General features: G+C 37.4%; 1 protein-coding gene across 2 annotated transcripts in view; it reads right to left on the reverse strand.

Annotated features, from left to right (window-relative positions):
- Positions 1–14,242, reverse strand: part of smchd1 (structural maintenance of chromosomes flexible hinge domain containing 1) — a 30,996-nt gene that overhangs the window by 10,066 nt on the left and 6,688 nt on the right. For both annotated transcript variants that reach the window (XM_028434069.1, XM_028434070.1), the window contains 27 exons: positions 13,980–14,166; positions 13,214–13,411; positions 13,010–13,123; positions 12,467–12,573; positions 12,271–12,353; positions 12,047–12,160; positions 11,476–11,553; positions 11,276–11,395; positions 11,030–11,174; positions 10,720–10,819; positions 10,491–10,563; positions 10,231–10,370; positions 9,156–9,281; positions 8,842–9,063; positions 8,582–8,724; positions 6,696–6,781; positions 6,492–6,610; positions 5,806–5,967; positions 5,587–5,715; positions 5,371–5,450; positions 3,457–3,614; positions 1,844–1,959; positions 1,694–1,755; positions 1,111–1,198; positions 874–1,005; positions 605–760; positions 397–523 (listed from right to left, as the gene is read on the reverse strand). In XM_028434069.1, the coding sequence (XP_028289870.1) occupies positions 397–523; positions 605–760; positions 874–1,005; positions 1,111–1,198; positions 1,694–1,755; positions 1,844–1,959; positions 3,457–3,614; positions 5,371–5,450; positions 5,587–5,715; positions 5,806–5,967; positions 6,492–6,610; positions 6,696–6,781; positions 8,582–8,724; positions 8,842–9,063; positions 9,156–9,281; positions 10,231–10,370; positions 10,491–10,563; positions 10,720–10,819; positions 11,030–11,174; positions 11,276–11,395; positions 11,476–11,553; positions 12,047–12,160; positions 12,271–12,353; positions 12,467–12,573; positions 13,010–13,123; positions 13,214–13,411; positions 13,980–14,166 (3,365 nt within the window). The remainder of the gene's footprint in view (positions 1–396; positions 524–604; positions 761–873; positions 1,006–1,110; positions 1,199–1,693; positions 1,756–1,843; positions 1,960–3,456; positions 3,615–5,370; positions 5,451–5,586; positions 5,716–5,805; positions 5,968–6,491; positions 6,611–6,695; positions 6,782–8,581; positions 8,725–8,841; positions 9,064–9,155; positions 9,282–10,230; positions 10,371–10,490; positions 10,564–10,719; positions 10,820–11,029; positions 11,175–11,275; positions 11,396–11,475; positions 11,554–12,046; positions 12,161–12,270; positions 12,354–12,466; positions 12,574–13,009; positions 13,124–13,213; positions 13,412–13,979; positions 14,167–14,242) is intronic.

Below are 14,242 nucleotides of genomic sequence, written 5' to 3' on the forward strand. Positions count from 1 at the left end.
GTAGACGAGTTAGTTTTCCCTGAATTTAAGTACATTTTTAAAGATAATTTTTTTCTTCACACTCAAAAAACATATGCTTGGGATGGTGAAGCAATCCCATGCAAGCACTGGGAGAACATGTAAAGTAGACACAGAAAGAGGCCTAACCTTGTAATCAAACCCAGGACATCTTGTTACGAGGCCAAAGTTCAAAACAAAAAACTACTGTGTGGGTGAAATCTGCCTGTATGATTGACTGAGTGTGTTAGCCTTGGAAAGTGGTGGCCTAGTGGTCAGAGTAGAGCACTTGTACATGGAAAGTCAGAAGTTTGCAGTCCAGCTAAGCATGAATGGGTGGATCAGGAAACCCCGATTAAGCATTCAAGCATTAAACATGGGAGCAGTGATATACTGTACCATTATAAAAATTGAAGGGGAGCTTATAGGGTTCCAGAGGTGTGAAGGGCATATTTAATTCCGGTTGGAAGAGGAGGGTGTAGCTACTACCATTCTCACCAGGACTGTTCTCCATGATAGCCAGGTTCTACAGGGGTTTTAATTACACACATTATTATTTGTACAACAATTTAAAGTTCAAACAAAGCATTGAGGAATGACTGCTCACTGTGATGCGGGCCTTCCCATCTACCAAGTTGATCTGGCATCTGCTGTGTTTATATTCAAACAGGGGAATCGTTTTAGTACCATCACCTTCAGGACAGCCAATAGAAACAGACACTCTTCCGTCCAGGCCCTGTCCTGCTGGGTTTCCGTGCATATCCTGTAATTATTAAAAGCAACTAAATCTTTATACAAATATAAAGAATAGACAAATGTGCAAAAATAAAGGTACTCCTTCCTTTTCTTCTAAATCGGTATATACTGTAGACTTACCACTATACACAGAGTCATATCAGTCACCAAAATACGGTGAGAAATATCTTTACTGTAGGAAACAGAAGGGCTTGAGATCTGACATTCCGGGCTCAATCTGACAGGCTGATTGGCCACAACATTCACAGGGATCTAGGAAAAAGGTGAAAAATAAGCACTAAGATAAGACTATCCTGCATCAATAACACTTTAATCCTGGTAACAGCCTCCATGAAGGTGCTGTGTTGTCAACCCAACCTGAACACTGTAGAGTGGCTCATCTTTGCAGACTTGCAGAGAAAACTGTATGAAGTAATTTCCAACAAGCTCTGGGATTTTTTTATCTCTGCGGAGAAACGCAAAAAATATCTACATCATTTCATAGAGCTGCATCTAGAAAGACATGTGCTCCTATTGATAGAGCAAGTTCAATTTCTCTGGGATTTTGTTATCATTTTAACTTGGAGTGTAAAGATACACTCCAATCAAAAATTGGGATGTAATGATGCACTTAACTCCTTTCAATGTGAATACATTGAGATCATATTTTGGAGGAAGATACAGATTAGTCAAAAAAGCATGTAATTTTTTTTTTTTAGATTTTTAAAAAGATACTCTAGGGTCCCACACAGCCCCTCAAATCCGACCAATGTACATCAAATATGATAATATATGTGGACAACATACATTTATTTCAGTTGAAATAACATTTCAATCATGCAACATGTAAGACATAGGTGTTTAAGCAGAGTATTGAAGGATACAGTAAATCCTTACAGTAATTTTAACCATATCTACCATTATTTAAATGAGCAGAAGAGATTAATGTAAAGCATCTTACCTGAAGTAGAAACGATCATTTCTGTCATTCTGAAGGGGTTGGCTACATTTCATTTGACTGGCCTGAGTGGAAACAAAGAAGAGGATCAATTTGTTTCATGTTTTCTAACATTTGGGTCGAGCAACTCTTACTGTTGCTTAGTCACTCAACTTTTTGCGGGGGTAGATTTCCTGTTGACGGTCCTTTCCACAAGAACATGGACAAGAAAGCTGGGCTCAAATTTTGAACCGGACTTCCTTCATCAGACACCACTGTAACTGTAAAGACTGAACACACGCATAAGAAGAGTTACCCTAATAGACTTAAATAAAAACCAAGCTAAACAGCAAAATGACATCTAAATGATAAATTATACAAATGACTGATGATTGGCTAAAAGCCATTGATAATTCTATGATGGTGGGTGCTGTGTTTTTGGATTTTAGTGCTGCTTTTGATGTTCTTGACCATTCTTTACTGGTTGAGAAACTTAAATGTTATGGTTTTAATTATTCAGCATTAAAGTGGATCAAAAGCTACCTGTCCTCCAGATCACAGAAGGTGTATTTGAATGGCAGCCTGTCCAGTAGCAGAGGTCTGGACTGTGGAGTTCCACAGGGTAGCTGCTTAGGACCCTTACTCTTCTCAATCTTTATGAATGATCTATCTTGGGCTACAAAAGTGGCTAAAACTGTTCTTTATGCAGATGATTCGACATTGTATTATGCTGCACCGTCATGCAATGTATGTGAATGAGGTCTTGAGCAGAGAACTAAAAATTGTGCATGACTTGGTTTTATGTAATAGACTTGCTCTCAACATTTTCCAAGACTAAATGCATGGTGCTTGGTACAAGGCGCAGGTTATCCACAAGCCCAAAGCTTGAGTTAAACTTGTGCAATTCGGAAGTTCAACAAGTTGAAAGTACTAAACTCCTTGGCGTAATGGTAGACTTCTCTCTGTCTTGGTGTAACCACATTAATTATATTGTTTTGAAAATGGGAAGAGCAATTGGTATTGCGAGGAAATGTTGCTCTTTTGTGGCTCGTCCCCTTTTAGGTCAGATAGCTCAAAGCTTAGTCTTATGTCATCTGGACTATTGCTCTACGGTGTGGTCATCTGCTGTCAGTGGTGAACTCAGGAAGCTCCAGGTTGTCCAGAACAGGGCAGCACGGTTAGTACTGGGTTGCCCACTAAGATCTAATGTGATCCATATGCATGCCTGCCTCTCATGGCTTACTGTTGCCAATAGGTTGTCTTTTAATACACTTACGCGGTTCAAGTCAGTCATGAGCAGTAAATCTCCGGTTTCTATACATACACAAATAGTTTTTAGTAATACTGTTCATGAACACAACACTAGACGGTCCAGTAATGGGCAGCTTGCTTTACCTTGCCAAAAAACCAATGCTTTAAAGAGATCTTTTATTTACAGGTCATTGTCACTTTGGAATAACCTGCCTCCAAGCCTCTGCTGCATTGACAGTAAATTTACTTTTCAAAAGAATCTAAAACTCCATTTGATACTGTGAGATGCTTTGTATTATTAGCTATGTTTTATCCTTGCAAATGTAATGTATTGTAATATGTATGATTTTGTGAGTGAGTAATGCCATTTCAATCAATTTTTTTTTTTTTGCCATTTTAATCAAATTTTATATTTGTAAATGGTTTCTGTTGCATGTTTGCTATTTGGACCCCAGGAAGACTAGCTGGTTGCCATGGCACTAGCTAATGGGGATCCCCTAATAAACAAATAAACAAATAAAGAAATAAATGCAGACCTGGAAAGACACCTCCCGCAGAAAACTTGGCCGGCGCATCGTATTGAACTGATAAATTGACAGGTTTTTTGGGATCTCGGAGGACAGTGAGGTTTACTGACGGACCATCAATGTACATGTTGTTCAAGGAACCTTGAAACTTCAGCTCGTAGTTCCCCCTGGTGGATGAACATATTATTACTTATCACCCTATCATGACAGGGATTAAGCAGCTAAGGCCTAAACGAGTATGAGTGGTTGAACTTGATACAAAATAACAATAGTCAGCTTGTGAAACCTTTCAACAATGCATGCTTTAGAACATAACCACACTAATATCAAATACCAAGCAGGGGGCAGAAAATTTTTTTCTGGTTTGAGTACAACCAAAAACCATAATTCATGGAGCACTGAAGTCGGTCAAAACTTTGAATAGAAAGCAGGATAAACAAAGGAAAGACCAGAATTAACTAAAAAAATAATGCAATCATTAACTCCAACAGTTCTACAGCATATGAGCCTATTGCACATGTTTATGGAATGCAGGAGAAAACCCACAAAAGCTGTTATTTACACACACAAAAACAACAAAAAAGTAGTAAATACTTGTAGATAATCAATTTTGTGGGATTAATATTTAAAAAAAAAAAATTTTGTAAATGCCATTTAGGGCTTATGCAACAAAGCGAGAACCTACCTCTTATCGCGCTAACTTCCAGGATTTAATCAGTCTGTGCGGAAGCGCGGTAACGTCTTAAGGAGCTAAATCTCCATGGTAACTTACACTGAACAACTAGCCTGGTCGCGAGTAGGTTTTGCTCAGGCTAGGATCTTAGCGAGTGCTAAAGTCCCGCCTCTTGACCAATCAGTTCTCTTAGAAAGCGAGCTTTCTAATAAAAGATGATGCGTGAACACGTCACTCTGTGGATCTGATCTGACAGGACAGAGAATATTCAGACATCTATAGAATCCTTTCATTTACCAATGACACCCTTTAGGAAAGATATAGATTTATATCTGATGGACTGATCTACAGTCAGCTGATGAAGCCTGTGTCTTCTAATGCGATGATGGATGAAGTCATTAATTAATGAATTCTTTCATTCCATATATATATAGTGAGGCAGACCACATCAGCAGGAACATACTAGACTGTGAAACAATGTGCTCTCATCCCAGTGTGTGAAAAATAGATCTACTTGAATAGAAAAATGTGGGTGCCGTAATAAAGGTAAACTAATCACGCTGTCCGTTTATCATCCAGTAGATTAATATGATAATCTCACGCTTTTACGTATTAACAGTGTCAGTAACTTCCTGCCTGGGTTCTTTCATTCCTGTCTTTTCCGTAACAACAGTGTGGTTTTTGGTCTGAACTATGGATTTTAATTATATATCATTTTAAACTTAATCAACACCTAACCAGATCGGGACCAGGTTATGAAGTAGATCAGATCTGAGCGAGTAGAAAAGCTCTGCCTCCTGATGCGTGCAGCACTAACATTGTTGCTCTTTGCTGTCATCATGGATTTAAATTCATTATATTTGTTATATTATAGCTGTTCCTCCATTGTAGAGAAGCTCGCTCAGCCAGTTTTCTCCATTGTAATGATTGGTCGGACACTGCAAGCTCCACCCCTTTTATAAGCATGTACCAAGGCTGAAAACACTTTGCTTAAATTAGCGTGTTGTGATCGACCATTGTAAGACAGCTTCTCTCTGACAGGGAATGTTTGGTTAGTTGAAGCCCACTAACTGAGATTATTTCAGGATATATTTATCTAGATTTGTAGCATAGGCCCTTAGAGACGTTTACTTTTTGAAAATCAGGTTGTGACAAAAGTCAACCTAAACAAATAAATTAAAGACAGAGTTAGTTGGTAATGTGCATGGACATGTCAGAACAACAACCTTCATTACAAAGTAACCACTTACTTAGGTCCGCTTAATTGATCAACATTAAAGCAGGCTTTTCCTTCTCCATCAAAAGGTGGTGAAGACACAGTCGACAACACCTAAAACACAAACATCATGTAACTATATCTTTTTCTCAGACAAATGGTGTCTAAACTGGTCCTGAAATGTAAAAACATTCGTTTTTTTTTTTTACATTCAACCGGACAGTTGTTTTTAGTTCCATAATAGGTTTACCTGCAGTCCCTGGGGAGATGTGTTTATTTCAACAAAAACTCTCTGATCTGGAGAAGGGTTCCCCCATTTATCACACAGCTGGACCACGAATGGGGTGGAGATTCCCTGATTATTTAAGACCTGCAAAGGCTTGAAACACAAAAACTAACCAGATGAAATCTGTTTGTCCTGGTGAGCAGTTTGTGAAGAAAAAAACTATATAAAAACTAAAATGTTTACCTGAGCAGGTCCGCTCACTAGTTTCAGTTCTGCAGGGATGCCAGGGGTCACTTTAACAGTGACATGCGCCACATAATCACTGTAAGCGAAGCACATCTCTCTGGAGCCAGGAGTGCCCGACATGAAACGCACTCCTGTCACTGCAACAGAACTGTTTTCCTCCTGTTACACACAACATAAACACAAGGTGTACACACTTAAAAAAAGAAGCGGTGATGCTGAACTGGATAAAGAGGTCTAATAAATAAATGGCTGTATGACATAATCAAAAAAAATGTTTAGCTTTATACTTAAAAAATGTTGAGTTTACTGCACTCATTCTGGTTATGATAAAAAATTAAATATTTATTTAAAAAATCTGACCTTTTAAAATTCTGTTATGTTTGCACTACTCAAATGTTTTAACAGTGTGTGAGTAATGTTAACAAACTTAGTTAATTTAACTGGTTGGTTCCTCTCCGTCACTTGAATCCTTGCTCAAAAAAACAATAAATTAACAACACAGAAAACTGTGTTCAAACAAGTTTAACTGTTGAAAAAAAAACGTATTTAGTTTAATAATGAAGCTGTTTGATGGGGGGGGGGGGGGGGGGGGACCTCACACAAAAGCAAACACAAAATTTGCCTTGTGGCAATCAAGAAAAATGCTAACATTTTATGAACATTTCATTCAGATCTGTTCCCACCTGCCATAAAAAAGCGACATTGGATTTTTCCAAACCCTCAGCTTCCACTGACATCATGTTTACACAGGGCGGGGTGAGATTCACAGTCAAGTTGTCATACTGGTCCACAAGCTCCAATACTGCATTAAAAAATTCCCTTGTTAAGCAATGTGAATCAAATACTAATTAAAAAATAAATAAATCAGTGATCAGTTCACAACTTACTGATGTTTTTAGACAATGTTTCACCAAGCTTCACAACGTTCTCAGGTACAGTTGCTTTTAACCGCGTAGGTTCACCTGGATGAGGACTACAATAGAAAAATTTCAATTAATTTATAAAAAGAGATAAAAATTTGGTGGAAAATAATCACACTATGTTTTCCTGCTCAGTAAAAATCACTACAACATAGAAAAAAGGAAAGAAGAAAGACAATTTTGAATTGTAACATTGAAGTGTGTTCTTAAGTGAAACATTTTAGAAAGAAAATATATTTGCACCTGTAGGATAGTTCTCATGTTACATGGATGAAAACTGGTTCAGTGAGTTAATCATCAGGATTGCAAAGAGGTTTGTGAGTTGGAGACAAAGAATAACAAACATCAACTCATCATGTCAATTCAGACACTCCAATGAACAAACTGTAGGAGGGAACAACGGCACGGGAAAATTGCACAAACAATGTTTGAAGTGAACCCACAGAGCAGCCCTATAAACTGAAGTAGTTTTGACATATGCCCAATGTCATTTCACACATTAGCAAATGGCATGACTAAAATATATATATTGCAATGCAAAGTGTAAAAAGAAAAAGAAGAAAGTTGTTATGACTGAGGTTGTATGAGTGTGAGTTTTTGGTATCCGTCAGTGCTGTGTGTCGTCCAGGTGTGTGTCTGTGTGTGTGTGTGTGTGTCATCTTGGATTGCATTCCTGCTGAGCTGGGAATTACAAGGAGACAGGTCCCTCCAGGTTTGGTCGAGCGTCTGCACGTTGACCACTGAAAAGAAAGAGAGATGACGCTGCCCGTGGTGCGGCGGGGCAGAGAGAGGCGTTTACCGGTGCCATCCTTTGTCTCAGCAGTTAGAAAATTGTGGGACAATTCGTTCGTAAGAAGCGGCCGTATTTTTGTTTAGCCTACAGCTCCCTCCTTCAGTTGATCCTTATTCTAGCGTATGTAATTGTAAATAAATAATTGCAAATTGTAGGTTGGTGTCCGTATGTCTGCTTGAGACCAGAGAAGGTGGCACACCTTCATCTTACCCTCCAGTACTCCTAGGCTGGGGTGTAACAAACTTTTCATTTATCAAACAAAATGTACGCATATAAACAATGTCTTATTCAATAAGACAAGATTTGGTATTTAAGAGCCTTCAAAGTTGAACAATAAGGCTCTCGCTGACTGATGACAATAATTTTCCACTATAGTAAAAAAATAACTTGGATTATCACTCAACAGGAACATGAAGAAATGGTGATGGCAGTGAGGACAGTGTGCACAAACTCCCATATTGTCTGAAATAGTAATATGCCAAAATTATTCGACAGAGCTCTATGGCCTACAGCAGTGATTCTCAAATGTTTTTGGCCCCTTTCTCTTATTTTGGAATCCAAGTATCCCTCTTTGTCTGACTACAACATTTTGTTGGTATTCATTCAATTATTGTCTTTCAGTATGTGTGTCTTTGGTGTCATTTGGCAGTTTCTTATTTTTGTGTATTTTATAGTGCTCTTGTGTATTTTTCTCTTATTTAGTGTGTCTTTGTTGTCATTTTGTATTTTGCTGGTAATAGTATTTCTCTCTCTTATTGTGTGTAATTTTGGTGTCATTTTGTGTATTTTGTTGTTTGTTCTTTTCATTATTCAGCGTATTTTTCTCTTATTTTGAGTGTTTTTGTTGTTGTTTTGTGAGCTGCTGGTAATATTTAGTATAAAGATCATTTAACTAAAAATAAACATAACAAAACCCCATATTTTAATGCTTTCCTTTGTTAATTTTCAACTATCTCAAGTAACCCCTGTAGTGCCATCACGTACGCCGAGGGGTACCAGTACCTCCATTTATTGGCCTACAGTATACAGAAAGATAAGACATTAACCATTTTAGCCTTACATTATAGCGAAGGAGCTGGAAACAAACTGGTCCTGGTAAGTCACTTGGTGGAAGTGCCTATCAGACACTTTTGTTGGCACATGCAGATCTGGAAGCTTGCCTTTCATCAAAGACTTCAGATTTACATCATTTGTCCAGGTAACCTTAATTACAGAGTGAAGAAGTTCACAGACTGACAGTTTTGTTGCTTCATTGAAATACCAAAACATTTTTGGACTAAAGTTCTTGTCAAAATCAATGGAATAGAAAGTATCTCACACCTTGATCTGAGATGCTATTTTAGCATTGAGTGCCACTTCTCTTCCACCCTCATCGTACAGTTTATAGAACAGGTTTTCCAGCACTCCTCCAGCTGGCCATTCAATCTTGTCATTGTTTTTGAACACCAGGTCATCCTCATGGCTGTAGAGATCCATCCTCACAACTCGAGTGCTGGGCAGCACCGTTAGCTCTTTGCTCGCCAGCAGTACGTTTCCAGCAATCTAGAGAAAAAAAAATGCAGAATTAACAAGATTATCAAATATTCAGAACCAAATATGAATTGGCTTAACAAAAGATGTGATTTCAAACTTACAATTAATTCAAAATTAACTTTGAGTATCTGTGATTCTCCCTTTATAATTTTCAAGTTTATGGGCATCCCAAATTGGCCGGTTCCAGTTTTGCTGCAGTCAACGGTTTTCGGTGGACAACCTTGAATCTAAAAACACACAATTGTGTTAAACACAAAAATGTGGGAATATGTTAACCAATTCAGATGACATACAACACATATTCTGTTTAAAAAAAAAGAAATTCAACATGTGTAATCTGACTATAATACAAATAATCTGCAAAAAGTGACTGGTTAACTCATTATAATTCAAGGAACGTCTGGATGTGTGTGGAGCAAATATCTCCCCAATGCGATATCTGATAGACCTGAAACTTTGTCAACGACTTCCAAATACCCCGAGAGTGTGCATCCGTTATTTTGGAGTATTTCGGACAGAGCTGAGAGGACGTGGGGGGTGGGCTCTCCAGTGATCGGATAACAACATTGGAACAAAGGGATGACATCATCACTGTAGAGGTAGGTCTGATGACATCATCGCTGGAGGGGTAGAACCAACGTTCTAATGTTCTAAAATACCAATGTTCCAAAATGGGTGGGGTGTGGGGTTAGGGTTCAAATCGACGTGCAGAGAAAGAGCGGAAACGTGAAGCAATGCGCCAAACACGTGATGCTGAGTCATCTGAAGTCCAAAATGCGTGCCTGGCCAGCAACGCTGCGCGTGAGGTAAGACGGCATGCAGCAGAAACATCTCAGCAGCAGGAGGAACACTTTAATGCTACAGAGTATGTACACCTCTTTGTATCCAACCTTCAAACACACACTCATTTGGCCATATTTGACAACTCTACTAAAGCTCCTCCCACTATATGAATACATACCTCCGATGGGCACTGTACTAGTTTATTTAAAGCACAATAAACAACAATCTTGACTTTAATATAATGAATTTAATAAAGTGTTCTAGAGGTGTTAAAGAGGGTTACTCTTCTAACTTTGTCATGAGATTGTTTAACACAAATCTGAAATCAAGACTGAGATAATATGAGCATTAATTAACCTTGACACCATAAACACACTTCATTTTTCTCCATACCTGACATCCAACCATCTGTTTGGGGTTAGCTGTGATGTTTCCAGCTACATCGTGAACTTCAATGTTAAAGTCGACCTGGTTTCCGTTCTCTATTCTTAATGAGTTTTCTTTCAGTGTCACATGGAGAGAACGTGGTAAACCTAAGAGTGATATTCAAATAAGAACATTTAAAACAAAAAAAATGTTCAGACCCACAGCAACCAACTTATTATTGAATATTTAATGACATATTGATTTCCCACAACACACACACACCCTACCAGGAAGAAGATTGATCTTTAAAATCTGGGTGTCATTTTTTAGTCCGACCAGAGACACTTTAAGGTCATAGTTCTGGAAAACAAATGTGCATTGAAGAAAAATAAATTTTCATAAGAAATTATGGCCCCCAAAAATAGTTTCTGGAAGTTCATGGCGTGCTACATGATATATACATATATATATATATATATATATATATACACATATATATATATATATTTTATATACCTTAGACTGCTGATAATTCTGGACTTTCCCACTGGCTGTGACACCCTTTATCGTAAATGTGGAATTGTTGTCGACAGATGCGTAGGTCAGCTCCAGACCACTAAACATCAAAAATCCATGATCAAAATAAACAGCATTGTTTCTGGTGTTGAACCTAAACTTAAACCACCCAAAAAAGGGGTAAAAGGACTGTGGGCAACTCATTTTGTGGCAGTTAAAAAAGAAAACAAATATGTTATGAAGGAAAAGTTCTCATCCTTTACCAGTGAGGAAACCAAACGTTGGATATAGGCCCAGGTCAAAGGCTTACCTGCATTTGAGTAGAGGTATGAGTTTAGGAGGCGGCACAGTTAAATGTCCATAGGCATCTTTTATCTGCAGAGGGATTTCAAACGGCACACCAACACGAACAGTCTGGCAGATTTCTTCTAAAACAAAGCTGTCTGCTTCACCAGCTGAATAAATAAATAAAAAAAAAAAACACACACACACACAGAAGCGGTGATTTATGTCAGGGTTCAGAAAGTATAACACTGTTTTTATCCCTTCTTCTTACCAGTGATGGTGAACTGGAAAGTAAAGCTTGGCAGCGGTCGTTGTCTGGAGACAGAGGAGCTGCTTTCATTTAAAATTGCCTCCAGAGTGACTGTATATTTTCCAATCTTTGTGAGGTTTTCTGTAGATGAATATCATATACGTTTAAGATAAACGGAAAAAATAACTTTATTCTAGGAAAGATAAAAGAAATAAATGTACCATATTTGTGAAACCAGTAATTGAATTTTGAGTAATACTTGGCATCAAAACTAAACTCTTGTGTGTTCCCATCAGAACCTATGGAAAGTAACAACATTTAAATCAATTTATTTTACAGAGGAACAGGAATGAGTTAATCAAAGAAGAAGTCAGCCAAAATTCACAACATTAAAAAACATTATATACCAGCATATAAGTTTTAAAAAAAAAATGGTTCTAGCCTCCCTGATTATACACAAAAAATACTATGATGGTCCGAACTAGGGCTGCTTTGGTCGTTTAGTCGACTAATAAAAACATTACTTATCTATTAATCTAAACCTTTTAAATTACCCAATATCATCTTTGACTCAACAGATCATGATACGACTTGTATCGTTGTTAAAACGAATCGTTACACCCTTATAATAGCAACTATTAGGTTATGATATGGGGAGGGGGTGTGTGTGACATAGGTAAAAGGCTAATAGGGTACACAGGACAACAAACATGCCTACTTCAAAATATCTTATAAAAAAGACAATATAGAATAAGTTTACACAAGCACATTGTTCCTTTTGCATCAACTTACCATGGTAAGTCACAGTGATCCTGACAGAAAGTCTTGGCGCAGACCCCTGAGCCCCCTTCGGCATACAAGACATAGAATCTCCTTTACTGTTCAGGATTGTTACCTTGATGGGTCCTGAAACATTAACAAAGAGTAAAAAAACAGACCCATGAAGAAAATATAATCATATTTTCATACTGAAGACATCAGATCTGTGAGCAGATGTGGGGTTTAAACCAAATTACCCAAAGAACTTCCAGCAGGACGAACAGCATCTGGAGGCCACTGATTTCCGTCTGGCCATTCCACTTTCAGCTTCTCTGGAAGCCTGAAACCAATACAAAAACACATTCAACAAATTAACAAATAAAAGGAAACCACATAGTCAAAACACAATGTTAGAGTGGACTAGTGTGGATCTTAGCTCCACTGCTCGCTCACTTGCTGTTGTTAATGTCAATATTCTTCTTGATAATTTCATCAGTGGCAGCTCTGTCGATCTTAGAAATGGCAAAGGCCTTTTGCATGTTGTAGAGATCTCTGGGTTCCTGTGGACAACATTTGGAATAAATCTTTCTTGGCCATTTTTCTACATTGCCAAATACAGCATATCACAACAGAAACTGCAGCAACACACAGAACATGTGTATTTTATCCTGTGTCACCTCTTCTGGATTTCTGATGCTCTATCCTGCAATATAGTTTTTTAAAAATCAATTAGCTAAACAAACTAAAACTCATTATAGAAATAATGAATAAAAATAAATAAATTATAGTACAGCCCTCATAGTCAGAAAACTGACAGCTGTGTACCGCATAACGAATTTTAAAGAAACTACTTTTGTACAAATTAAATATATGCCTTTTCTTGCAGTTACTTTTAAAATATGAATTTTGTCAACATTTATAACAAAACTTACAAAAAGTAAAGATAATTAGACAGTAAGTTAATCATGTATTGTCAATAAATTTGTATTGTCTTACACGAATAATTTCCACATGCCCCCCTGGGCCAAAGGTATCGCCATCGTGACTTCCATAGAGTAAAAACCGACACACAGTACCGTAGTAAATGGGCTGTGTTTTCAGAGACTTCACCTACGTGAAAAGGGACTGCTTTAGTGAACAAAAGTCAAGTGCACTTGATACATATTCATTATTGTTTGATTAGAAATAGAAAAAACTCACAAGTTGGCCTGCTTTGTATACTTTTCCATCCCATTCAATAGCAGAAAAGGTTGCCCAGGGATGCTGCCTCGATTTAAGATCTGTTCGCGTTATTGTTTCTATGTAGCCTTGAAACTTCACTTGCTTGTCAAAATTCTGATGACACTTTGTGAGCCACTGTGTAAACTCTCGCTCAATGCTTCCTCTTTTGTAGGTTTTCTGGTCAAATACAATGAAAAAAGTTCAGTCAACAAAATACATTTTACAAAATAAAAATATAAAATTAAATCTCCAAACAGTGCAAAAAAGTCAGTGCGTAAACGACTGGATTTTAAATCTTGATTAGTAAAAAAAAAACTTGCCAATTTATGTATTAGCGCTTTTGAAAGCTCCTCCTTGGGTTTTTTAAAAAAATAAAAAATTCCAAAATATTTTCATAATTTGTGCACTTTAGAGCACAAACACAGATAGAGCTAATATTTATGAAATATACATATTTTTTTTTAGAGATAAAGAGAGTTTTGAAGCACTGTGTATAGACTTTTTTTTTAAAACATAATGCAGATTTTTACAGACAGTTTAAAGTCTAATAAATGAACCACCATCTGTTTGTCTGTTTAATCTTACTGTTTGGTTAAGAGGTGAGCTAAGCTGATTATACACAAATACTTAATGAAAACAGTTTTATTTCACAAGAAAAATAATACACTGAAAAATGACCTCAATTAGCTAATCATAAAAAATTCATATGTTTATAGTGACAGGTGATCATCTGTATTTGCCTTACATTCTGTCCATTAACAGCAGTGGTGAAGATTGTGTCCTTGTTCTTTAATTGCAGGTCCAGGTCCATGAAGGTGAGCTTGTTCTGGGTCACTTTGAATGCATCATCAGTGAAAAGCACACCTGAAATCCTACTATAACATTCTGCAGGCACAGGTGCATCTCTAACAGGACAAGAGCACCATTTAAACCTGCAACGAGTTGACATCCAGACATGATAATGAATCCTGATATCTGAAATATTCTCTAAATTCATAAAAAACCTGG

This window comes from Gouania willdenowi, chromosome 20, assembly GCF_900634775.1.
Source record: "Gouania willdenowi chromosome 20, fGouWil2.1, whole genome shotgun sequence".
In the NCBI taxonomy this organism is placed as follows: domain Eukaryota; kingdom Metazoa; phylum Chordata; class Actinopteri; order Blenniiformes; family Gobiesocidae; genus Gouania; species Gouania willdenowi.